This window comes from Branchiostoma lanceolatum, chromosome 7, assembly GCF_035083965.1.
Source record: "Branchiostoma lanceolatum isolate klBraLanc5 chromosome 7, klBraLanc5.hap2, whole genome shotgun sequence".
Lineage (NCBI taxonomy): Eukaryota > Metazoa > Chordata > Leptocardii > Amphioxiformes > Branchiostomatidae > Branchiostoma > Branchiostoma lanceolatum.
Window position 1 is genome coordinate 80601 of NC_089728.1, and position 25997 is coordinate 106597.

The 25997-nt window shown below is 44.8% G+C and overlaps 4 protein-coding genes across 11 annotated transcripts in view; 2 read left to right on the plus strand and 2 right to left on the minus strand.

Annotated features, from left to right (window-relative positions):
- LOC136438446 (trafficking protein particle complex subunit 2-like protein) overlaps nucleotides 1-6050 on the plus strand; it is an 8338-nt gene extending 2288 nt beyond the window's left edge. Inside the window, exons 3-5 of one of the 2 annotated variants that reach the window (XM_066433223.1) lie at nucleotides 4042-4129; nucleotides 4393-4519; nucleotides 5225-6050. In XM_066433223.1, coding sequence (XP_066289320.1) covers nucleotides 4042-4129; nucleotides 4393-4519; nucleotides 5225-5241 — 232 coding nt within the window. In that variant the 3' untranslated portion in view covers nucleotides 5242-6050. The remainder of the gene's footprint in view (nucleotides 1-4041; nucleotides 4130-4392; nucleotides 4520-5224) is intronic. The other variant, XM_066433224.1, reaches the window with a different exon arrangement.
- LOC136438443 (polyadenylate-binding protein 2-B-like) lies at nucleotides 6002-12398 on the minus strand. 6 transcript variants are annotated; one of them, XM_066433217.1, is made up of 9 exons: nucleotides 12070-12398; nucleotides 11426-11500; nucleotides 11240-11297; nucleotides 9939-9962; nucleotides 9492-9553; nucleotides 9038-9144; nucleotides 7938-8025; nucleotides 7445-7599; nucleotides 6002-6921 (listed from the first exon to the last, which is right to left on the minus strand). In XM_066433217.1, the coding sequence occupies exons 1-9, from the start codon at nucleotides 12178-12180 to the stop codon at nucleotides 6888-6890; spliced, it is 714 nt and encodes a 237-aa protein (XP_066289314.1). In that variant the 5' UTR covers nucleotides 12181-12398; the 3' UTR covers nucleotides 6002-6887. The 6 variants fall into 6 exon arrangements, with proteins under 6 accessions (XP_066289314.1, XP_066289317.1, XP_066289318.1 ...); XM_066433220.1 differs by lacking the exons at nucleotides 9939-9962; nucleotides 11240-11297 and adding an exon at nucleotides 11070-11127; XM_066433221.1 differs by lacking the exon at nucleotides 9939-9962.
- A 228-nt stretch (nucleotides 12399-12626) lies between these two features.
- LOC136438447 (uncharacterized) lies at nucleotides 12627-17102 on the plus strand. 2 transcript variants are annotated; one of them, XM_066433226.1, is made up of 4 exons: nucleotides 12627-12831; nucleotides 13812-13944; nucleotides 14354-14579; nucleotides 15926-17102. In XM_066433226.1, the coding sequence occupies exons 2-4, from the start codon at nucleotides 13826-13828 to the stop codon at nucleotides 15998-16000; spliced, it is 420 nt and encodes a 139-aa protein (XP_066289323.1). In that variant the 5' UTR covers nucleotides 12627-12831; nucleotides 13812-13825; the 3' UTR covers nucleotides 16001-17102. The 2 variants fall into 2 exon arrangements, with proteins under 2 accessions (XP_066289323.1, XP_066289322.1); XM_066433225.1 differs by having other exon boundaries at nucleotides 12629-12800.
- Nucleotides 17103-17276: 174 nt separating this feature from the next.
- On the minus strand, nucleotides 17277-25181 carry LOC136438440 (aurora kinase C-like). The gene is made up of 11 exons (XM_066433212.1): nucleotides 25045-25181; nucleotides 24354-24396; nucleotides 23607-23663; nucleotides 23192-23325; nucleotides 22461-22578; nucleotides 22094-22173; nucleotides 20021-20159; nucleotides 19466-19614; nucleotides 18726-18900; nucleotides 18440-18496; nucleotides 17277-18164 (listed from the first exon to the last, which is right to left on the minus strand). The coding sequence occupies exons 2-11, from the start codon at nucleotides 24354-24356 to the stop codon at nucleotides 18030-18032; spliced, it is 1047 nt and encodes a 348-aa protein (XP_066289309.1). The 5' UTR covers nucleotides 24357-24396; nucleotides 25045-25181; the 3' UTR covers nucleotides 17277-18029.
- Between the last annotated feature and the right edge of the window lie 816 nt (nucleotides 25182-25997).

Here is a 25997-nt window from a genome sequence, read left to right on the forward strand (position 1 = left end):
CAGAGGACTATAAAGTGTATCCTTTAGCTTTAGCTGTGCCCTACAGAGGACTATAAAGTGTATCCTTTAGCTGTACCCTACAGAGGACTATAAAGTGTATCCTTTAGCTTTAGCTGTACCCTACAGAGGACTATAAAGTGTATCCTTTAGCTTTAGCTGTGCCCTACAGAGGACTATAAAGTGTATCCTTTAGCTGTACCCTACAGAGGACTATAAAGTGTATCCTTTAGCTTTAGCTGTACCCTACAGAGGACTATAAAGTGTATCCTTTAGCTGTACCCTACAGAGGACTATAAAGTGTATCCTTTAGCTTTAGCTGTACCCTACAGAGGACTATAAAGTGTATCCTTTAGCTTTAGCTGTGCCCTACAGAGGACTATAAAGTGTATCCTTTAGCTGTACCCTACAGAGGACTATAAAGTGTATCCTTTAGCTTTAGCTGTACCCTACAGAGGACTATAAAGTGTATCCTTTAGCTGTGCCCTACAGAGGACTATAAAGTGTATCCTTTAGCTGTACCCCACAGAGGACTATAAAGTGTATCCTTTAGCTGTGCCCTACAGAGGACTATAAAGTGTATCCTTTAGCTGTGCCCTACAGAGGACTATAAAGTGTATCCTTTAGCTGTGCCCTACAGAGGACTATAAAGTGTATCCTTTAGCTGTGCCCTACAGAGGACTATAAAGTGTATCCTTTAGCTTTAGCTGTACCCTACAGAGGACTATAAAGTGTATCCTTTAGCTTTAGCTGTACCCTACAGAGGACTATAAAGTGTATTCTTTAGCTGTGCCCTACAGAGGACTATAAAGTGTATCCTTTAGCTGTGCCCCTACAGAGGACTATAAAGTGTATCCTTTAGCTGTACCCTACAGAGGACTATTAAGTGTATCCTTAAGCTTTAGCTGTACCCCACAGAGGACTATAAAGTGTATCCTTTAGCTTTAGCTGTACCCTACAGAGGACTATAAAGTGTATCCTTTAGCTGTGCCCTACAGAGGACTATAAAGTGTATCCTTTAGCTTTAGCTGTACCCTACAGAGGACTATAAAGTGTATCCTTTAGCTGTGCCCTACAGAGGACTATAAAGTGTATCCTTTAGCTTTAGCTGTACCCCACAGAGGACTATAAAGTGTATCCTTTAGCTTTAGCTGTACCCCACAGAGGACTATAAAGTGTATCCTTTAGCTTTAGCTGTACCCTACAGAGGACTATAAAGTGTATCCTTTAGCTGTGCCCTACAGAGGACTATAAAGTGTATCCTTTAGCTTTAGCTGTGCCCTACAGAGGACTATAAAGTGTATCCTTTAGCTTTAGCTGTACCCTACAGAGGACTATAAAGTGTATCCTTTAGCTGAACCCCACAGAGGACTATAAAGTGTATCCTTTAGCTTTAGCTGTACCCCACAGAGGACTATAAAGTGTATCCTTTAGCTTTAGCTGTACCCTACAGAGGACTATAAAGTGTATCCTTTAGCTGTGCCCTACAGAGGACTATAAAGTGTATCCTTTAGCTTTAGCTGTGCCCTACAGAGGACTATTAAGTGTATCCTTAAGCTTTAGCTGTACCCCACAGAGGACTATAAAGTGTATCCTTTAGCTTTAGCTGTACCCTACAGAGGACTATAAAGTGTATCCTTTAGCTGTGCCCTACAGAGGACTATAAAGTGTATCCTTTAGCTTTAGCTGTACCCCACAGAGGACTATAAAGTGTATCCTTTAGCTGTACCCTACAGAGGACTATAAAGTGTATCCTTTAGCTGTGCCCTACAGAGGACTATAAAGTGTATCCTTTAGCTGTACCCTACAGAGGACTATAAAGTGTATCCTTTAGCTGTGCCCTACAGAGGACTATAAAGTGTATCCTTTAGCTTTAGCTGTGCCCTACAGAGGACTATAAAGTGTATCCTTTAGCTTTAGCTGTACCCCACAGAGGACTATAAAGTGTATCCTTTAGCTTTAGCTGTACCCCACAGAGGACTATAAAGTGTATCCTTTAGCTTTAGCTGTACCCTACAGAGGACTATAAAGTGTATCCTTTAGCTGTGCCCTACAGAGGACTATAAAGTGTATCCTTTAGCTTTAGCTGTACCCTACAGAGGACTATAAAGTGTATCCTTTAGCTGTACCCTACAGAGGACTATAAAGTGTATCCTTTAGCTTTAGCTGTACCCCACAGAGGACTATAAAGTGTATCCTTTAGCTTTAGCTGTACCCTACAGAGGACTATAAAGTGTATCCTTTAGCTGTACCCTACAGAGGACTATAAAGTGTATCCTTTAGCTGTGCCCTACAGAGGACTATAAAGTGTATCCTTTAGCTTTAGCTGTACCCTACAGAGGACTATAAAGTGTATCCTTTAGCTTTAGCTGTACCCTACAGAGGACTATAAAGTGTATCCTTTAGCTGTGCCCTACAGAGGACTATAAAGTGTATCCTTTAGCTTTAGCTGTACCCTACAGAGGACTATAAAGTGTATCCTTTAGCTTTAGCTGTACCCTACAGAGGACTATAAAGTGTATCCTTTAGCTGTGCCCTACAGAGGACTATAAAGTGTATCCTTTAGCTTTAGCTGTACCCTACAGAGGACTATAAAGTGTATCCTTTAGCTGTGCCCTACAGAGGACTATAAAGTGTATCCTTTAGCTTTAGCTGTACCCCACAGAGGACTATAAAGTGTATCCTTTAGCTTTAGCTGTGCCCTACAGAGGACTATAAAGTGTATCCTTTAGCTGTGCCCTACAGAGGACTATAAAGTGTATCCTTTAGCTTTAGCTGTACCCTACAGAGGACTATAAAGTGTATCCTTTAGCTGTGCCCTACAGAGGACTATAAAGTGTATCCTTTAGCTTTAGCTGTGCCCTACAGAGGACTATTAAGTGTATCCTTTAGCTTTAGCTGTACCCCACAGAGGACTATAAAGTGTATCCTTTAGCTTTAGCTGTGCCCTACAGAGGACTATAAAGTGTATCCTTTAGCTGTGCCCTACAGAGGACTATAAAGTGTATCCTTTAGCTTTAGCTGTACCCCACAGAGGACTATAAAGTGTATCCTTTAGCTTTAGCTGTACCCTACAGAGGACTATAAAGTGTATCCTTTAGCTGTGCCCTACAGAGGACTATAAAGTGTATCCTTTAGCTTTAGCTGTGCCCTACAGAGGACTATAAAGTGTATCCTTTAGCTGTGCCCTACAGAGGACTATAAAGTGTATCCTTTAGCTTTAGCTGTACCCCACAGAGGACTATAAAGTGTATCCTTTAGCTTTAGCTGTACCCTACAGAGGACTATAAAGTGTATCCTTTAGCTGTGCCCTACAGAGGACTATAAAGTGTATCCTTTAGCTTTAGCTGTGCCCTACAGAGGACTATTAAGTGTATCCTTTAGCTTTAGCTGTACCCCACAGAGGACTATAAAGTGTATCCTTTAGCTTTAGCTGTACCCTACAGAGGACTATAAAGTGTATCCTTTAGCTGTGCCCTACAGAGGACTATAAAGTGTATCCTTTAGCTTTAGCTGTACCCCACAGAGGACTATAAAGTGTATCCTTTAGCTGTGCCCTACAGAGGACTATAAAGTGTATCCTTTAGCTTTAGCTGTGCCCTACAGAGGACTATAAAGTGTATCCTTTAGCTGTACCCTACAGAGGACTATAAAGTGTATCCTTTAGCTTTAGCTGTACCCTACAGAGGACTATAAAGTGTATCCTTTAGCTTTAGCTGTACCCTACAGAGGACTATAAAGTGTATCCTTTAGCTGTACCCCACAGAGGACTATAAAGTGTATCCTTTAGCTCTAGCTGTGCCCTACAGAGGACTATAAAGTGTATCCTTTAGCTCTAGCTGTACCGGTACCCTACAGAGGACTATAAAGTGTATCCTTTAGCTTTAGCTGTGCCCTACAGAGGACTATAAAGTGTATCCTTTAGCTTTAGCTGTGCCCTACAGAGGACTATAAAGTGTATCCTTTAACTGTGCCCTGCAGCTGTACCCTCCTGTGATTTAGACATGTACATGTTGTAGAGTTTCCCTAACCACCAGCTGCCAGGTACGGCTATGTGACCAACACAAAAATCAAGTTTGTGGTGGTCGTGGAGTCGTCCAACACAGCTCTCAGAGACAACGAGATCAGAACTGTGAGTAGTTTTGGTCTCTTCTCAGAGGTTTTTGTCATGAAGAGTTTTGACATAGACCATGGCTACTTCATGTAACTTGTTAAAAATAGACTCTCCTGTATCATGGAAGCTCACCTGTGATGGTAGTAATCATAGTTCAATGCTAAACTTTCTTCCAACACTAAGGTACAATGTATACACAGATCAAATTTTCAACAAATACTGTCGCCTTCTTCAGGATCAAATAGTTAAGCACTGTAGAATCTCCTGTGTTTCCCCTGCAGATGTTCCGGAAGTTGCACAACGCTAATCTGCTGTGTTTCCCCTGCAGATGTTCCGGAAGTTGCACAACGCGTACACGGACTTGGTTTGCAACCCCTTCTACACCCCCGGGGACAGGATCACATCCAGGTGGGACGAAACTAGTCCGTATAAGTTATAACGCAAAGTCGCTGTCCAGGACTTTTATGGCCCCAACATGCGGGCTGACCGGTTACGGGCGGCTGCTATAATCATGATTCAATCAGGCTAGGACAAAACATGCTGATGTGTACTGTCTGGTTAGAGGTGGGACCAAAGGTTAGAGGTGGGACTAAAGGTTAGGGGTGGGACCAAAGGTTAGGGGTGGGACCAAAAGTTAGGGGTGGGACCAAAAGTTAGGGGTGGGACCAAAGGCACATTAAGAAATGGGACCAAAGGTTAGGGGTGGGACCAAAGGTTAGGGGTGGGACCAAAGGTTAGGGGTGGGACCAGAGGTTAGACCAAAGGTTAGGAGTGGGATCACTGGTTAGTTTGTCATGAATATTTTGTTGCATATAGTGTGACAATGAATGTTTTGTTACCTGTGCAGGATGTCTCACATGAACGTTTTGTTGCCTGTGCAGGATGTCTCACATAAAATGAACGTTTTGTTGCCTGTACATGTCTCACATGAACGTTTTGTTGCCTGTACAGTCTCACATGAACGTTTTGTTGCCTGTACATGATGTCTCACATGAACGTTTTGTTGCCTGTACAGTCTCACATGAACGTTTTGTTGCCTGTGCAGGATGTCTCACATGAACGTTTTGTTGCCTGTACATGATGTCTCTCATGAATGTTTTGTTACCTATCCAGGGTGTTTGAGAAGGTAGTGAATGCGATGATGCTGCAGGATAGCTGATGTCCTGGCCGCTGCTGTGAACTGAACGTCTCTGATCCTGACTCTCCACTGCCAAGGTTACCTGGTCCACTCAAGCACACGTTATTGACAAGAGTGACAGTACATAGTTTACTTCACTATGGAAACCTGTAACTTGATATGCTATATAAAGTTTATACAATATCCTTGTTTTATGAGACTGGAACGTCTGACCTACTGTTGGTATTTGAGCTCACACATCGAGTCTCATGGAGGATGTCATTCTCTTGTGTACACTTAAACTGATGTTGTTCCATTCTTGTTAAACATTAGCATTTCTATCAGTTATCACTTGTGAGAATAGAAAGCATGGACACAAGTAAGACATGGGTCAAGACCAGGCTACTGGAGTATGTTATAAGATGTATGTTATAATTATGTGCACCACGCTACTACAGTATGTTATACAGATGTATGTACAGTCAAACCTGCCCAGGCGACCACCTGGCCATGGCGACCGCTTTTTCTTGGTCCCGAAAATTTTCCTCATAGGCATAAGCTCGGTCCGCCAGGTGGTCGCCTTGGGCAGGTTTGACTGTATGTGTACCAGGCTACTATAGTATGTTATACAGATTTATGTATGTGTACCAGGCTACTGGAGTATGTTAAACAGATGTATGTATGTTTACCAGGCTACTGGAGTATGTTATACAGATGTATGTTATAATTATGTGCACCAGTAAAAGTAGACAAATTAAGACGATGACAACCAATTACAATTTACAGGAACTTTATTGAAAATAAAACGACTAAAACAAAAGAGCCCCATCTCTATTTCTTCTAACTTTTTTTCTTATTTTTCAATTCTTTTTTTCTGTTATATAGTTTTTTTTCTTCCCTCTTTTTTTCGTGTTGTATTTTAGATCTTTTATTTTTTAGGGGCTTGAACTACTGATCGCTAGCTTGCCGGCCAAGCCGATGGGAGGAGACGTCACAGCACATGGGAACCCACCTGTGGAGGAACAACACAAACAAACAAAACGCCCGTCATGTGGTCAACATGCACTTCTACCCAACACCAGGCAAACATGGCCGGCCAGACTGCTGGAGGCGCCAGATGAACTCACTTATTGCACGCCGCAGTGAGCGACACGATTCTCTCGTGGTCCAACCAACATCAGGGCACTAATTGCACACCGCAGTGAGCGTAACAATTCCTTCGTGGTCCAACCAACATCAGGGAGCCTCCAGGTGGGTTTGGCCGACCATCTTCACACTGCCCACTTCAACAGAACCCACAAAAACTCTCCAACAGCCAGCAGCACATTAAGCTGCCGGGCCACCAGGTCAATCTCTTTCTTTCACATCTTTTTTTAAACTATATTGTTACAAACATTTAGCTGAAGAAAAGTTAAGGAGCGAAAACTATGATTTAACTACACGAGGGAAGATTTTGGAATGTTCTTTCCAGAACCAAATTGTTCCACATTTCAGTAACTGTGATATAAAAAATCTCATGTAAGGGCATCAGAAATGCATGATTTGAGTGAGGATTGTGACTAGCCTATCCCAGTATCAGTAACACGGTTTGGCTGATTTTGAGAAGGTTTCAGCCACAGGACTTGTGGCTTGCTAGGACAGGGAGCTACGGCCGCCAGTTTAGTAGGGAGAATACCAAGCTGCTCTGCGAGACCTGCAGAAATGAAAATCACAAGGTGACTGGATGAACAAACGTCTTAAATCACGTCTTACAATATGTCTTAGAACACGTCTTAGAACACTAACAAAAGCTCCACATGAACTATAACCTATCACGGATCACACACATTTCAAATTCACATCAATCCGTAGCTATTAGCTAACTGAACAGGGGACACCCAGACCCATGGTAATTACACATACATGTACATATTCCAAAAATAGTTACTCAAGCAACTAGTTAAAACTTTGAAACAGTCAAATGTTTCAGACAGCATCTGCTATCTTTCATCAGTGTACATGTTTTCCTCACAACCCCCCCCCCCCCACACACACACACTGCCACTTGCTTTTTCCTCATACTGCAATGTAGCATGTAAATTGCATGACATACAAAGCTACAGGGTAATTGTAAATCGAAACAGCCTATTGGGAAAGCCTACATCCCTCCCCCCAAAGAAATGTTGGATGCCCTTTCTATAAATCCAAGCTAAAAGCCGGATCAAAACACAACAGACCTGAAGCCCCTGGACCGTCTGGGGTAGTATCCGCCATATCCTCCATAGCCGGAGTTGAAACCACGGAAACCGCCCCCACGCCCACGGTAGCCACGACCCCGCGGGGGTCGGTCTGTCGTGCTCACGCCCGGTCTGTTGGTTCGCTTTGGCACAACCTACGGAAGTAAACAAATAAATAAACACACAGGGACAACAAATGATATGGGCATATCGACAGTGACACGTCTGCAGCCAAGATTGGGTTCCTTTTTGGATACGAATCCCAGCTCAAGCATTATTTGTATCTATATTTGTAATCAGTGAGAATGAAACAATTCATTACAATTTACACTGTGGCAGCCAAGGCAGCTCTCGCTGGTAACGGCTGACCCACAAAAGTATATGTCAAAATCCCTTAGACGAGGAATATGGAAGCTCGTCTCGCCCGTCCCTCCCTTAGAGGAATATGGAAGTTAAGATTGCCTAGCAACACCGCGGTACCGCCCGTCCTTACCTTGATTTGTCTTCCACGGAACAGAGACTCGTCCAGCGCTTTTGCCGTCTCAATCGAATCCTTGTCTGCAAACTCGATATACGCAAACCTGCAACACAAGCGACAGTCTAGCTAGTTAGACAGGCATAGCAAACGCACTCTGGTCAGTTAGACGGGCACTAACTACAGTCTAGCTAGTTAGACAGGCATAGCAAATGCACTCTGGTCAGTTAGACGGGCACTAACTACAGTCTAGCTAGTTAGACAGGCATAGCAAACGCACTCTGGTCAGTTAGACGGGCACTAACTACAGTCTAGTTAGTTAAACAGGCATAGCAAATGCACTCCGGTCAGTTAGACAGGCACTAACTACAGTCTAGTTAGTTAAACAGGCATAGCAAATGCACTCCGGTCAGTTAGACAGGCACTAACTACAGTCTAGTTAGTTAAACAGGCATTGCGCCTAGACTCGTTAGTTTGACAGGCATTGCTCATACGTGCCAGTCAGTTAGACGGGCATTGTTCATTCCAGCTAGTTAGGGCGGCACTAATGACAGAGATCACAATAACATTCTCATTTCACTAACTAATTCATGTCTAAAATCATAGTTAAAAATACACCGGACTTGTGGACACCTTTGACAGACTAATGATGTCAATTGCTTACAAAACGTCAAAAGGGCTAAAAGTGTCCATTGGAAATCTAGTGTTAGGATTAAGTTGTGTTAGGAGAATAAAACTTCAAACATATGCAATGGTCAGTAGAACTAGGAATACAAACAGTACATGAACTAATTTTTCTAAAATACAAAGTCCGTTGGTCATGTTCTGTAACAAATGCTGAAGGTTTGTAAGCTAGTGTAACAAACTGCTGAAGGTTTGCAAGCTACTGTAACAGACTGCTGAAGGTTTGTAAGCTACTGTAACAAACTGCTGAAGGTTTGCAAGCTACTGTAACAGACTGCTGAAGGTTTGCAAGCTACTGTAACAGACTGCTGAAGGTTTGTAAGCTACTGTAACAGACTGCTGAAGGTTTGCAAGCTACTGTAACAGACTGACTACTGAAGATTTGTAAGCTACTGTAACAAACAGACTAGACAGCTGTCAGCCCGAATCCTGACCCTTTAGGGTGTCCGGTGAACTTGTCACACAGGATGGTGACTCTGTTGATGGAGCCGCAGCCATGGAAGTGCGCCTCCAACTCTTCTGCCGTCGCACCGTAGTCAACCTGAGGCAGCACAGGACAGGGGAATTACACATAGTCAACCTGAGGCAGCACAGGACAGGGGAGTTACACATATTCAACCTGAGGCAGCACAGGACAGGGGAATTACACATGGACAGGATAAAAATCAATTACAATATTCTAAGTACATAAATATAGTATAAAAATGGTTTAAAATAGTGTCTACATTGTCTATAACTAAGTATAAGTCAGTCATACAGTCCAAGAGTTTCCTTTGAACGTTGGTTGAGAGGTGTTCCAGTTGCTCAGTAGACACAGGACAGTTGGCACAGTTGTACTTACATTTCCCACATACACAGACACAGGACAGTTGGCACAGTTGTACTTACATTTCCAACATACACAGATCTGCCATCAGCTTCCATTTTCTCCTCAACGGTTGGGAAGGCAACTGGAAAAAGAACAGTCAGCATCAGGACATGTCATGTCAAAGTTCAAAATATCATTACTACTGTAAACACTACACACCAGACACTGGCACTTCAACTCAAGCCACTGTGATACTACACACCAGGCACAGGCACTTCAACTCAAGCCATTGTGTTTGTCAGGCACACTTTAACAAGAACAAGCCCAGGCTACCGGCATCTAAACTAACCTACTTTCTGTCAGCTTGTTCTACAACTGGTTGTTCAAACTGACCGCAGAAGGATGACATCACAGTCATGCCACTTAGGTTAGTTTTCACTTCACAGAGAAACAACACGGAAGGCACACAGACTTCAAGCTTTTAGTGCAAAATGGAAACATTCCAGAAGGCAGTAAAGCAGACTAACGTGTCGGGCTGGGCACCCCCACGGCTGAAAACAGAAGAGACAGGACGGACATGATGACAAGTTTCAGGGACTTCCCAGGGATCTGTGAGGTCAGCATGACCAAACACTGGGTCATGTTGGACCAGACGGGCCTGGTGGTGGCAGAAAGTTACAGCAGACAGGGCAGGGATGTCTCAGGGATGTCCGCAGTAATGTGGGGCCAGCCTAACATACTTATGATACTAGTCGTCTGATCAAGTCTAAAATAGAAATATCAAGCAAAATAAGGGTACCTGAATAACAGGTCACAATCAATACCTCTTTATCTGGCTAAACAATAAAATGTATGTATTCAATTCATCATCTATTGGTAAAGTTCTGCAAAAATCAGGGGTGGCCTCTGGTTGCAGTACTGTGGGGCTCAAGTCTATAGCTATCCACCCTAAGATCCTGACTATACATTAACCCTAACCCTGACCCCACAGCGACCTTGCCCCTGACCACACAGTAACCCTGACAGTAACACTAACCCCTAACAGTGGTGTCAGGTCGCTAAGTACCCACCCTTAAACCTCCCTACCCACCCTTCACTAACCCAGCCCCTACACTTACCCTAACCCAACTCACTGTAACCCAACCCCACACTGACCTCCAGCGGTGGCGCCGGGTCGCTGTGCCGTGGGGCTCAGGTTCATCTGCCGCTCCACTTCCCTACCCCCGACCCCACACTAACCCCGACCCCACTGTAACCCAACCCCACACTGACCTCCAGCGGTGGCGCCGGGTCTCTGTGCCGTGGGGCTCAGGTTCATCTGCCGCTCCACCTCCCGACCCCCGACCCCACACTAACCCAACCCCACACTAACCCCGACCCCACACTGACCTCCAGCGGTGGCGCCGGGTCTCTGTGCCGTGGGGCTCAGGTTCATCTGCCGCTCCACCTCCCGACCCCCGACCCCACACTAACCCAACCCCACACTAACCCCGACCCCACACTAACCCAACCCCACACTAACCCCGACCCCACACTGACCTCCGGCGGTGGCGCCGGGCCGTGGGGCTCAGGTTCATCTGCCGCTCCACCTCCCGACCCCACACTAACCCAACCCCACACTAACCCCGACCCCACACTAACCCGGACCCCACACTGACCTCCGGCAGTGGCGCCGGGCCGCTGTGCCGTGGGGCTCAGATTCATCTGCCGCTCCACCTACCTACCTACTCCCGACCCCACACTAACCCAACCCCACAGTAACCCAGACCCCACACTAACCCAACCCCACACTAACCCAACCCCACAGTAACCCCGACCCCACACTGACCTCCCGCAGTGGCGCCGGGTCGCTGTGCCGTGGGGCTCAGGTTCATCTGCCGCTCCACCTCCCGACCCCCGACTAACCCCGACCCCCGACTAACCCCGACCCCACACTAACCCCGACCCCACACTGACCTCCAGCGGTGGCGCCGGGTCGCTGTGCCGTGGGGCTCAGATTCATCTGCCGCTCCACTTCGTTCTGCATCTCCTTCAGCTTCTCCGCCTCCTCCTCCATCTCACGAACTCTCTGCTTGATCGCCTCAAGTTCCTGCGACAAAAGGCAACTTCAAGATGAAGCCTCAACATATCATCATCATCTTCATAGTTCATCAATCTCACCAAGATCCTATCCTCATGATCAGCAACTTTGATATATTCAAGCAGAAGATTACAACTCTGGTCCGTGACATAGCCCTGAGTATCTCCATACTCAGCTGACATACTGAGTATTACAAATATATGACCATGCTCTACAGAGTGATGACTGTCACACTGGTCCATGCATAAATTAACACCAGCCCTTTGGCGTCCCCTGGTGTCTGCTTGGAAAGTTTCCAGCACAGCGGAAACTATGCCGGTGAGATGAGATATCCCTTCTGATCTGGCCAATTGCCAAACACTCAAATCTGACATTTCCTACTAAACGACGTTAACAAACAAAACGGGACAGATTTGTCAAGTAGAATTCCTGGCTCTAATACTGACCATCGAGGCATCTTCCGGGGTAGACACACTATGCCCCCCCCCCACAAAAAAAAACACACAAAAAACATAACATTAACAATTTTCTGGGTTGTTATGGGTTACCCAAGGAGAGGAGTGTCTGTCGGAGCTTACCGGATCCTCGACCGGGTTGTCTGCCGCCGCCGCCTCATGCTCCAGCGGGTCCGCCTGGGTCGGGTCCGGAGTCAGGTCGGGAGCCAGAAGCAAGCTGTCCTCGTCAGCCATCCTACAGTAATCACGAGTTTCCTACCTTAATACTTACCTGATACTAAACAAATCACCACAGGAATATTCTATAGTATATACTCTACAATCTTGTGGTAAAAGATGGTGTTTGTTGACCAGAATTAAGTACGATTGATCGCGATTTTCATGCAACAAAACAACAGTTCGGAGGGACAAGGATTAGAGATGGCGTCGGTACACGGAATGATGGGAATGCTAGGTGGCAGGGTCGACCAAACCACCTAGGGGGGGGGGGGATACATCCTCGCATACTTAAAAATACAAAACATTATTTCAAACCCAAGTTAATTTGCATATAAGACAAAGGCTTTGAATTTTCAATATTTGTATCCATTTCGATTGCAAATATTGATGTAGAATGTGCGACGATAAACAACAGTCACTATAATGATAAACATAAACACTATAGTGGTAGGACCCACGAATCGGTCCTATCAAATGACGGTCACAAGATCTGCTGTGTCTGGTAATTACAGTAAGGAGGCGCAAGACGTGACTGTTTGGCCTCCTTGTTGTCGCAGAAAATCCTGCTGGTTGCCGCTAACACTGGTACCATCGGTGTCTGCAGGCTTCCCAGCATCAAGCTGTAAACACTGGAGGTGAGTTGTGGGCGAGAGACAAGACACGATTGTCAATTTGTATGCTTTACCTTTCGCCACCTTTACACACACACACCTTGTTGGGACATGTCAACTTCTGTCCAAGGACATAATAATAGAGTAGAGTAGAGTAGAGTAGAATAGAATAATGTCTTTGTTTTGTCAGACCCTGATGACCCTCCGATTGCTACAACATCTCGAAGGCTGTTCCAAATTACAGTAAGGTTTACAACTGTTAATACTAGTTGACATCAATGTTTTGAGCTGCATAATTTGCATACTGAACATGACATGCAGCAAGGAAGCCTCCTTGCATGGAGCAAGGACATTTTATAAGATAATGTCCTTGCATGGAGGGAGTAGAGGAGGGGATGTCCCCCAGGAGGGAGTAGAGGAGGGGATGTCTCCCAGGAGGGAGTAGAGGAAGGGATGTCTCCCAACACCTGAGGAACTGGCAATAGCTGCGCAGTGTCACTCCCAGGACGGTTGGGCCCTACAAAAGGGGTGTTGCCCAGTACAGAACCAGAACATTTGACACGCTTTCTCACCCAACAGAACAGAGAGTCTCCCCAAGTCTTCATGTCCATAGTTGTCTGATGGTAATCCCCAAGCAGATCTACACGGGGCGCGAAAATCGTAAATGCTAGCCAGAGAAGCTCCAGTCAGCCAGAGAAGCTCCAGCCTACAGGGCCGGCTGGAGCTTCTCTGGCTGACTGGAGCTTCTCTGGCTAGCATTTACGATTTTCGCGCCCCGTGTAGATCTGCTTGGAGATTAGTCTGATGGTGACGATAAGAGTCATGCATCCTTCATTCAGTCAGCTGTATTATAAATGAAAAGTTAATCTTTTCTAGGATTCTCTGAAGTTGTAGGTCCTTTTGTTGGACAAAGGAGCATTTCACTCTCTTCCCTTTTTTCTAAACCCTGGAATGACATTGTCACTCCAAGGTGTGAGACTGTACCAAACCAAACACTGATGTGACTGATGTAAGAATGTGAACTTGTATTTTCAGGGAAAGAAGCTGTCATGGCAGACGAAGGAAGAGGCCCTCCCGACCCCCACCCTGGGCCACCTCACCCCGGGCCCCCCAGGCCTGACTTCGATGTGCACTACCATGATGGGTACTTGGACTGGATGGGGTTTGTGTAAGTCCCAGGCACCTAAAATTGTTCACACACAGGCTGCAATTCTTATATCAATCAACATAGTGTCCTATATATGTCATTGGTGTGTCTGCTGCCACTTGTCTGTTTGCAGCTGTGAAAACTTGTTGACAACTGAGCAAGTTTAGAGATAAGTCTTAGGTCTTCTCAGTTCATCACTCCACAATGTCCTCTCAATGCCTCATGATGATGATGATGACGACAGCCCTTCAAGGCATGGTCCTTGGGAACCACAGAACAGTATTGCCAGCTTGCTGAGGAAAACAAAGCTGGACACTAAAATGTAAAGACACCAAAATGGCCAAATTGACTGCATGCTGTACTCCACACATGATTAATTCTATACTGCTAGCTAGCTAACTCCATACTGACTCCTCTGTCTGTTTCCCAGCATTGCTCTGATCATCCTGATTGTGGTGGTGAAAGTCATCATCCTGATCTGCTGGCTGTGCCGGAAGAACCGACATCAGGGGTATGTGCGGCTTCAGGGTGGCGCGGGGAACACTTACCACGCTACCAACACAACCACGTACGCCGTACGGCCCACCCCGTATCCCGCCCAGCCAACAGCCCCGCCTCCGTACCAGAACCCGTATCAGGCCAAGGACTTCACCACGGTCAGAGCTAGCCAAGTTCAACTTCAACCTTCTCACGTCGGCATGAGCTTCTGTATTGATGACTTACGCAACAGACTTAGACTCTTCTTTGAACTGGAACGATAACAGGATCTAAATAAATAATTCTGTTTGTGTAGAGTCTGTCTACTATTCACCGGAGTACATCAGAAATGTCTCATTTGTTGTTCTACATGGATCAATAACAGTTGTCTCATGTGTTCTACATGGATCAGTAACAGTTGTCTCCTGTGTTCTACATGGATCAGTAACAGTTGTCTCCTGTGTTCTACATGGATCAGTAACAGTTGTCTCCTGTGTTCTACATGGATCAGTAACAGTTGTCTCATGTGTTCTACATGGATCAGTAACAGTTGTCTCCTGTGTTCTACATGGATCAGTAACAGTTGTCTCATGTGTTCTACATGGATCAGTAACAGTTGTCTCATGTGTTCTACATGGATCAGTAACAGTTGTCTCATGTGTTCTACATGGATCAGTAACAGTTGTCTCATGTGTTCTACATGGATCAGTAACAGTTGTCTCCTGTGTTCTACATGGATCAGTAACAGTTGTCTCCTGTGTTCTACATGGATCAGTAACAGTTGTCTCATGTGTTCTACATGGATCAGTAACAGTTGTCTCATGTGTTCTACATGGATCAGTAACAGTTGTCTCATGTGTTCTACATGGATCAGTAACAGTTGTCTCATGTGTTCTACATGGATCAGTAACAGTTGTCTCATGTGTTCTACATGGATCAGTAACAGTTGTCTCATGTGTTCTACATGGATCAGTAACAGTTGTCTCCTGTGTTCTACATGGATCAGTAACAGTTGTCTCCTGTGTTCTACATGGATCAGTAACAGTTGTCTCATGTGTTCTACATGGATCAGTAACAGTTGTCTCATGTGTTCTACATGGATCAGTAACAGTTGTCTCATGTGTTCTACATGGATCAGTAACAGTTGTCTCATGTGTTCTACATGGATCAGTAACAGTTGTCTCATGTGTTCTACATGGATCAGTAACAGTTGTCTCATGTGTTCTACATGGATCAGTAACAGTTGTCTCATGTGTTCTACATGGATCAGTAACAGTTGTCTCATGTGTTCTACATGGATCAGTAACAGTTGTCTCATGTGTTCTACATGGATCAGTAACAGTTGTCTCATGTGTTCTATATGGATCAGTAACAGTTGTCTCATGTGTTCTACATGGATCAGTAACAGTTGTCTCATGTGTTCTACATGGATCAGTAACAGTTGTCTCATGTGTTCTACATAGATCAGTAACAGTTGTCTCATGTGTTCTACATGGATCAGTAACAGTTGTCTCCTTTGTTTCAGATGGCCACAGCTCCTCCGGCCTATACAGCAGAGAACACAGACCCCCCACCAGCCTACTCCAACTCAAGCGCATGAACCCTTGACCTACACTACCCCCCACCAGCCTACTCCAACTCAAGCGCATGAACCCTGACCCCCCACCAGCTTACTCCAACTCAAGGATTTGAACCCTGACCCCCACCAGCCTACTCCAACTCAAGCATTTGAACCCTGACCCCCCACCAGCCTTCTCCAACTCAAGCATTTGAACCCTTACCCCCCACCAGCCTTCTCCAACTCAAGCATTTGAACCCTGACCCCCCACCAGCCTTCTCCAACTCAAGCATTTGAACCCTTACCCCCCACCAGCCTTCTCCAACTCAAGCACTTGAACCCTGACCCTCCATCAGCTTACTCCAACTCGGCCCATGAACCCTGACCCCCCACTGGCCTACTCCAACTCAAGCATGTGAACCCTGACCCCCATCAGCTTACTCCAACTGTGAGTGGTGGTAAATGTGGGACCTCGCCTGTAGTCCAATCGTTGAAGCTACTTCAGAAAATTCCGAACCTTCACATATCATATTACTGAGCTGAAAAGGGTTCCAGAATGCCATGTCTAAATTAGTGTTCTGTCTAGTTGTCACAGGGTATACAACAGCATGTATAGATGAGAATGTTAATGTACTATGCATTGGTGTATGGTATAGTTATGTCTAACATTTATTATTTGGTGGAATATGTATAACGAATTTGCTATGTGACAAAATCTAGATGCATTTCTGTTAGAAATGCTACATGTTACTCATGTGGATAACATGGCTAGATGTAAAGCAGTATAGGAATATTATGTTTTACAGTGGATGACTGTAGGAATATGAGGGCCATAAGGTATAAACTGTGTTCTACAGCTGATGTAAATATTTATAGACTTTGTGGAATTGTCTGTAGAATGTTTGATATTTGTAGATTTTATTATGTAAAAAGAGCTATTTTTGTTATCTTTTGAGCTGAGCCACTACTTACATTTCTTAAAGTTGCACCGTTCTGTTTCTGGATTCAACTAACATGAAAAGACGGTAGTGTGAATCATTACCTTCTTTTCAGATGAGATATCTTGGGAAGGTAAAATGGTGGAAACAAGTGCCTTTGTTTTAAACTTTCATGATGGGAAATAAAATGGTGAAAGATGTTAAAAGAGTTTTCAGTTTTTGAACTCCTTGCTTTTAGGAAGGTTGAGAGCACTAATCAGTGTTACGTTTTCTATTCTTGAAACTCAACATTTGAAACCTGCTCGTGTTATGTAGTGTGTAACGTAGTGCTAAACTCGGAGCCTGGTGTTCATGATAACCACAAGGGACTGCCTCAGTAGTAAAATGTTGATATCTTTATTCTCCTTGATACATAATGGTAAGAAATCTATGAGTATGACAGGAATGCAAAAGAAAATGATTAAAATAGAAATCAATAAAATGGTACATCTTACATCACATAGAAATAGCCGATTCTATCTAAGAAATCTTCAGAGGAATTCAAATCCTTGAGACAGGAAAGGCTCGAGTCTCCTATGTTTGCAATATCTGTACAGAGACGAGTCTCCGACAAGGTCTTCACGTGAGGACCAGTCAAACCAAAGGGTCCTGAGGAGAAATCTGATAGCAGAGCGACAGCGTTGTGTCCCGACATGGCAACCGTTACCATGGCAACAGATCAAAGACAATACATTAAACTAGTACATCAGTATCAAATCCTGATCAAACTCCCCCAGTCCTTCCTGTTTAACTGTACAGTTTTTATTACAGATATGTCATCCTCTTCTATTGATTAATTTGTACATGAAGTGCTAATCAACCACTAATGCAGCGGCACCCTAACACCTGTATCAATATCCTCAAGTCTACTCTAGTCACAAACCTCAGGTTCTACATCATTCACTTTACAAGGTGGGAGGGAAAGTCCAAATACTCAAGTTATCCAGTTGAACCCATGATTTGTGTACAGCGTTTCGACATGAATCGAAGTCCCGTCGTGTCCTGCCTAACCGGTGTTGCTGTTCCATAGCTATATAGTACATGCAGTTAAAGTGAGTTGTCCCTACAGCCTAGATGAGCGGTTGTACGAGGGATCATGACTTGGTGTGTGAGGCGTGTGTGGGGTGTGCGGGTGTGGACTCGGCCTGTGTGGCGGCGTGGTCCTTAATCCAGGGGTGGGTCAGAACGCTGTCCAACGGCAACCGAAGCATTGGGTTGTGCCGCAGGAGCTGTAAACAACAACAAGCAGGTCATATTACATCCCAGGAGCTGTAAATAACTATAACCACAGCTACTATACACATAGAATATGGTACATACCATCATCATAGATGTGATATGTCAGGGTTGAGACTTCGATCTGGTAGAATCAGTGATTGTACTGTCGACAGAAACTCTGACCGGGATCTCTATCGGTAGAATCAGCGATCGGAGTCTCTACCCTGACATAGTATATATTGCATTGTTTATTAAAGAGTTAATGATTAGTTAATGATGGCTGTACCTTTGATATTAAATCTCGGGCTCCGGAGGTCACATGGGGGGGAAATCTCAGGTCGACCTGCAGGGAACAAGGCACCATGGGTAATGTCCAGCTGCACTCACTTTTACCACAGCAAGAAACAAAATGCCACCTTTACAAATTACAGCACACAGTGCTCTGCCAATGACATGTCATACTTAATCTTTATTGTATTTTTGCCATGTCATGTCTGGAGCGTTCTGATGTTATAAATAGCCTATATCTGTGACAAACAAGTGTTCCTTTTGGCGCCAGCAGTTTTACCTACCTTTGAGATCCTTCTGTAGGTTTCGCTGTGCCCTTCTGCCTCGAACGGCGGCTTGCCCACCAGAAACTCGTAGCACAGCACGCCGAGGCTCCACAGGTCCACCTTCTCGTCGTGCATCTTCCCTTCGATCATCTCGGGGGGAAGGTAGTCCAGCGTTCCGCACAGCGTCGCACGTCTGCCAGGAGCAAACACACTTTTACACATTTGCCTCAAACTACAGGATTCAACTCAGACCACGGGATTCACCTGAAATCCCGGGACCTAAGTTTTTCATACATTCACTACAAACCACCCGCCCTCTGATAAGTCTTGAACCCACCCTATTCACACCCTCACTCACACATTCTGTCTAAACAACTCTGTTAGCCTGAAACCCACCATACTCTTGCTCCACTCCTTTGGTCCTGCTTTACAAAACATTCTACTGACTGGAACAGGAATAGGGCGGATTCCAGGGTAAAAGTAAGCCTAATCTAAAGTAACAATCCTGGGGACTGTGTTACATGTCCGTAAGAAAAGCAATGGTTACACAACCCGCACACGACATGACCTCCCAAAGCAGTGCCCTTACCTTGAGGACGGCGTGTGGACCGACCCACGACATGACCCCCACAGCAGTGCCCTTACCTTGAGGACGGCGCGTGGACAGACCCACGACATGACCTCCCACAGCAGTGCCCTTACCTTGAGGACGGCGCCTGGACAGACCCACGACATGACCCCCCCAGCAGTGCCCTTACCTTGAGGACGGCGCGTGGACAGACCAGCCGAAGTCCGCGATCTTCAGGTCTCCCTTGAGCCCCAGCAGCAGGTTCTCCGGCTTGATGTCTCGGTGGATCACTTTCTTGGAGTGGCAGTACTTCAGCGCATCCGCCAGCTGGGCTATGTACTGTACATGGGGGGAGGGGGGCAGAGTTAGCTGGGCTATGTACTGTACATAGGGGGAGGGGGGCAGAGTTAGCTGGGCTAGGTACTGTGGAGGGAGTTAGCTGGGGGTGTACTGTGGGGGAGGGGGGCAGAGTTAGCTGGGGGTGTACTGTGGGGGAGGGGGGCAGAGTTAGCTGGGGGTGTACTGTGGGGGAGGGGGGCAGAGTTAGCTGGGGGTGTACTGTGGGGGAGGGGGGCAGAGTTAGCTGGGCTATGTACTGTACATAGGGGGAGGGGAGGCAGGTTATTTGGGTAATGTACTGAGAATGTCAAAATTAAGGTGTCAGATGGTGTTTGTACGAGATGAGGTATGCAGAAGGCTAAAACTTGTGGGACCAGAGAAGAAGCTTGAGGAGTATCAGACGTACCGTGGCGGATCTTCTCTCGTCGAAGCGGACTTGCTTCTGTAGCTCCTTGTAGAGCTCGCCGCGCGGCGCGTACTCCAGGATCAGGTAAACCCGCGTGTCGTCGTAGAAATAGCCGTACAGCCGCAGGATGTGGGGATGTCTGTGGGAGAATGTGGGTCACAACAGTTTGAAAATACAAAATAACTGATCACAGTTCAGCCACATTTGGTGGCAGGTGCATCTGTTCACTAAGCATACACATGTATCCATTAACCATGTACTCTAACCTCTCAAATAGAAGTACCCCCTGGAATAGAAGTACCCCCCCCGACAAATCTTCAAAATGTAATATAAGTACCCCCTGGAATAAAAGTACCCACCGGAAAATTACAAAAATCGACAGTCGAGGCTAGGTAAACTGTGTCCATACATGTACAACTGTCACTGTCAGAGGGAAATAAGATAATAAGCAGGTAGGTAACTTATATTTAGTCAATTATGCCATACCTATTAAGTATATAGATATTGAACAGAATAACTGTCCATAGCTTGTTCAAATCATGATGATCTTCCTCGCCTCTTCGTAAAATATAATAGTAATATTGAAAAATTGGGCATAGGTTCCCCGCTATGACCCCTAACCGGGGGCCACGGTGCTTTCAAATTCAACAAGTGAAAATGTACATGATACATGCTTTTTCTACTTGGAACTTGAAGCAAGTGATCAAAGAAAATTGTTATATCATTTTATTATGACTGACAATCAGTGACATATAACAAAAATCATCAGAGTACTTAAAAATGTACCTGATCATATTTTCTAAAGACATCAACCACAAAAAAACACAAATATGAACACAGTCCTTCCACAAAAGAAATATGTCTATAAACTTTTGCTCCATAGCGTCGAAAACAAAGTGAGACGCTCGGATTTCGAGTCCCCGCGGTAAATCCCACAATATTGAACAGAGATCGACTGTAAAAGTAGCTCAACGTCACAGACCGCACATACTAAGAAGTTACCCATTACGTGTTGACACTAGAAACCCGCGATGAACCGCCTAAATTGGGAAAATCTTACGGTTATTTAAAAAAATGAACCCTATGAAAATAGATATGGCTTTGTGTGTCTATCGTTGCCCAAAAAATATAATATTTCCATGCGTTTACGGTATCATTTTAAAGATCGGTATCCGCACTACGCAATATGCTGCTAGTTTTACTGTCGCCATGCCTGAGAGTGGCGGCCATGTTTCGCGATTTCGCGCTGTTGTTTACCGAATCATATCGGACATATTTCTGCCGTTTTAGAGATTTTGTGGCCTCAAAACACATATTACAAGGGAAGTTAAGTTATGATTGTTGTTTTAACGTGTTACATGTCTTCTGCGAACAAATAATTCTTCCGCCGCGCTGCCGATACTACGGATATAGTGGTCAGGAAATTATTATTCCCCGTGCAGGCGTGCACCCTATTCCACACGTTTTTAATCAGCGTGCTTTGGTTTACGATATAAACAGAGACTATCAAAGTTATTTATATGAAAATTGTATTTTAAAATGTCAATGTCGCGTCTTTTTCTCCGGTTTACTTTGTAGCGTCATAGCGATATCGACCGATATGTTACGAGTGCCGCCAGGATACTTTTCACAAGGCCGTCAAAGCGGCGAGAAAATCAACGCAGGTAGGCCGAAAAATAGCGAATTACGAGCAAAAATACCGGGGAAATATGGGCAGATAAACCTTAACTTACGATTTTAGAGGGATTCCTGGTATGCAAAGCCTCAATTTTTAAAAAAATTATAAACGTACCGTCTAGAATAAGAACGTACCGGGTGGAACTATAGGCGAAAAAAAATAAACGTACCGGTACGTTTATTTGAGAGGTGAGAGTATCCACTAACCATGTATCCACTAACCATGTATCCACTAACCATGTATCCACCAAACACGTTTTTTTACGGGAGGGGTTTGGTTCAGAAATAAAGAAGTAAGTATTAAAGTTTCTCACTTGTGAGATGGGACTGGTTCAGTACAAGTGAAAGTTTCTCACCTGAGGTGGGACTGGTTCAGTACAAGTGAAAGTTTCTCACCTGAGGTGGGACTGGATCTCGATCTCGCGCCGTAGCTGGTGTTCCACACCTGCCTTCATCAGCTGAGACTTGAACAGGACCTGCGGAAACCATCAGAGCTTTGAGAAGGCATTCAGGGAAACTACAGCACAAAACTCTGCTAATCCTTAGTTTTAGCTGTGAGAAGGCATTCAGGGAAACTACAGCACAAAACTCTACTAATCCTTAGTTTTAGCTGTGAGAAGGCATTCAGGGAAACTACAGCACAAAACTCTACTACTCCTTAGTTTTAGCCAAGTAAAAGGCCAGGAAAATGTATTGTTTTCAGCATTACATGTTTGCTTTAACATTGTGCAGCTGTTAAGTTGACAGAAACACTCAGTCTTACCTTCAACGCTACGATAAACTTTGAGTTTTTCTCTCTCGCCAGATAAACGTTTCCAAACTTCCCCTTGCCCAGCGGCCGGCCAATGTCGAAGTCTTCCAGCTTCCAACTCTTCATTCTCCTGAAAAACATTCCAACAAAACATCTTTACTTTGTAATGCATGCACAGACACACAAGGACACACACACACAGTGACACACATGAGTACACATGTGCATGCATGCACACAGAGATAGGACATATACACACACACAAGAAGTCAGATCCCATAATTACTGATGCTCACATACGTTACTGGGGTCTTCAAAGCCCAAATACAGCTTCGGTAAAATAGCAGTTTGGGTGAGTTATGTGATGTTTGTTCTACTCCTAGCTAGCTGGGTAGCCCTACACAATTTACCATCAGCCATGGGTGCCTGTAGAGCGCAGGCTTACAGTATGAGGCACCAGGAGAAAAACTTTCCTTAGCTTTAAAAACAGTTTAATCAAAAAAACGAGAAGCTTGCTTGATAGGGTGAAGTGGAGAGTGCTTTCAAGCTTGGTTCGAGCGGGAACTCAACCATAAGTAAGTAAATATGCTTGCTTATTTGTGCTTCACCACATGCAACTGGAACCGGTATTGCAGGTTTCTGCCACACACACAAGAACACACACAAACACACAGATGCTCACACAAAATCATGTGTAAATCTCTATGTACCTGTCCATAAATCATGTGTAAATCTCCATGTACCTGTCCATACTGCTCTCCGCCTTGCTTGACTGCTGCGTGGCTGCGGGTTTCTGCCCGGTGCTGTGATTGGACGGCTGGGCCTTCAGCACACGCTGTGCTCCCTGGGAAGTGTCGTTCTTCCCTTTCACCATGATCTAAACATAACACAACATTTACTTATTTATTGCTTCGGCTGTTCAGGACACACAGGCATGGCTGAAGCCCCGGTAAGACAAAGATGGTACAAACACAACACGACATTATTACATCTCAGCCTTCACCAGGCTCTAAAACACAACATAACATTAAACCCATGCCATCCATGGTTGCAAACAATATAAACATCACCTTTATCGTATATATTAGACCTTTACTGTAGTGACCATTTCTGTTGGCTCAAAAAAAAGTTGAATTGTATCGAGTTAAAAAAACTGACCCGAACATTTGGTGCCTCCTTATTCTCCTTCTCCAGCAGTGCCATCGGATTCTTAATCTAAAACACAAATGTGGAATTTAACACGTCTTTGGCTACACCTACACAGCTACATGTACCTTTGATACTCGAAAGCTTCCATAACAGCTAACAAAATTGCCTGCATCCCGGACTGTTTCCAGGCCCTAGACAGGCCAGCTCCAAGGCTCTAGAGAAAGGAGGGAGCTGTGGTGGCCTGCAGCTGAGGAGTTGGCCTGCGTAGAGGCCTGAACAGATGGCATCCAGGCTAGTAACAATATTACTTGTAAGTTGTTGTGTGAAAAAGGGGCCAGCTCAGGGGCGCACCCAGGGGAGCCACCACCTCAAGTTTCAAACCATCTACGCCAGAACCGACACTTACAAACACTCATACTTCCCCCGTACTATTCCCCAGTGAAATACCCTGCCTGGCACGGTTGCGACGGCTCTCACCGTTGAGTCGTTCCGCGCCAGGCTGGGGGCCTGCCCACCTTAGCCCGGGACCTCAACTCCCTCCCTACTTTGCCCCTGATGGGGCTATATGGGGGTATCGAAATGTAGATGTGTCTGAGAGACAGCATATCTTAAGATAGGTTCCACAACTTAAGTTCTGCACATGTTCAAAAAGGTGAGGTTTTATAATGGTATATGCCACCTATAGCGCTTTTCTGGGTGAACCCATGGGGTTCAAAATGGTGTTGGTTCAATTTATGTGATTTGGGTCATACTTACCATCTTGGCTGGCTCACTGGCACGCTCGCTCAGTTCAGGATATCTGGGGAAAATGGAACTTTTGTTATAATTTAATATAAGCTTTAGCAACAAGATTAAAGAAATGCTTGTTTCAGAAGTCCAGACCACTACCAGTGGTCAAGGAGGTTAGGTGGATATAACCTCCTTGCAGTGGTCGAGGCCAGATAATTTTTTGTCAGCCATCACAAAATCATTTTGGGAGGGATGGTAGGACAAAAACCTAACGGTTGCTGCATACTAGTGATTGGCGGCATACCGTTGCTAAATTTGATTGAATTTGAAATTAGGAATAAGCAAGTCTATCTGGCAAGAACTTCGCCGATCAGGGAGAGAAACGATTTTCAAATTATGTATAATGAATGACCTCAGTTCAACGGCAAAAAACATGGACGGCGGGCAGTCACTTCTTCAGTTTGAGTTAGAAACTTGGTAAGTACGGGAATAGAAGTCACTGGTAAAACACATTAAATGTAGGAATACTTATTGTAGCCGGGCGACGGTGGGTCGGTTCATGCAAGGCAGAATGTCTAGAAAAAGGCTCACCAAAATAATTAATAATTTTATTTGCACTAGGCGAGGGTCTTCAACATCAAAAGGTTGAGGGAATTATCCTGTGCGGTGGACATCAGAACGAACACAAATTAATTTTTTATAGTCCCTTAACACTTACCTGGGTTCGAAACACCACCACTCCAGCGAGAAAGTCAAGAAAAATGGATTATTCGCCCCAAAATAGCGGTAAGTACTCCTGCAGTCCTCCTCTTTTGGTTGTGTGGGTTATCCAATATGGCGCCTACTGGGTTTTAATTTGAAAACGAGTACCTTGGCGCTGATTGGCCAACATCGGATCATTCGTGACACGGTATTGGTCCATTTTGTTTTCGTTACCTAGCTATGATTGGTTCTTTTTAGAATATACCAAAGCAGCTCATGGAGATAGGTGAGGGTTCAATTTCTCAAAATAGGAAGAAAATAATATTTCGGTAAAACGAATTAGCGACTGTGATACTATTTTGTAATTTTCTACACTAAATAGCTTACAAAATATTGAACAGTTGATCAAAATGTTTAAGACTTTCCCATTTTTCGATTTCAGATTCCCCCTATTTATCTTATGGAAGATGCCGTAACAACACAGTGTTGAGTGTTTAGGATTTTCTTCCAGTTTTTAGACCGCTCCTTTTTCTGTCTCTTGTCTTGTATTTTTAAAACATATCGCGAAAGGTCACAACTGTACGGTCTTCGTGGTGTGTTCAACTACAGTTTACAATCTTACTGTCAACAGAGTCCCCCAAAGTACGGTGATGTTTATAGTCGCTGATTCGTATATTACAAGAACTTGAAAATATGACGTTACTCATGTCACTAAACATGATGGCGTGTGGGCGCAGGAAATCTAATCTAACCGAGTAGAACACAAAACACAACTCAGAGATGGAAGTTCGGTGCAGAACCGTGCACAGGACAGGGTTAATTTGATCTGTAATCCCTTTCTGATGGGACACGAGATGTGACCTACATGTAAGAGGTCATCGGGCGAAACCAACGAAACAGTGGCGACGTGTTGGCTAGTTGTCCAGAAAAATACCTTTGTCCACAAAACTTGTCAAATTCACATCCTCA

Excerpts from the sequence above, each read along its gene's own strand:
- LOC136438440 (XM_066433212.1), bottom strand. Across the intron at positions 22,174-22,460 it reads AGTTTATCGTAGCGTTGAAG|GTCCTGTTCAAGTCTCAGCT; the intron begins GTAAGACTGAGT and ends TGGTTTCCGCAG. Across the intron at positions 20,160-22,093 it reads GAGATCCAGTCCCACCTCAG|ACATCCCCACATCCTGCGGC; the intron begins GTGAGAAACTTT and ends ATTCTCCCACAG.
- LOC136438447 (XM_066433226.1), top strand. The coding sequence starts at position 13,826 with ATGGCAGACGAAGGAAGAGGCCCTCCCGACCCCCACCCTGGGCCACCT. Across the intron at positions 13,945-14,353 it reads TTGGACTGGATGGGGTTTGT|CATTGCTCTGATCATCCTGA; the intron begins GTAAGTCCCAGG and ends TCTGTTTCCCAG. Across the intron at positions 14,580-15,925 it reads AGGCCAAGGACTTCACCACG|ATGGCCACAGCTCCTCCGGC; the intron begins GTCAGAGCTAGC and ends CCTTTGTTTCAG.
- LOC136438443 (XM_066433217.1), bottom strand. The coding sequence starts at position 12,180 with ATGGCTGACGAGGACAGCTTGCTTCTGGCTCCCGACCTGACTCCGGAC. Across the intron at positions 11,501-12,069 it reads ACAACCCGGTCGAGGATCCG|GAACTTGAGGCGATCAAGCA; the intron begins GTAAGCTCCGAC and ends CTTTTGTCGCAG. Across the intron at positions 8,026-9,037 it reads TTCACCGGACACCCTAAAGG|GTTTGCGTATATCGAGTTTG; the intron begins GTCAGGATTCGG and ends CTTGTGTTGCAG.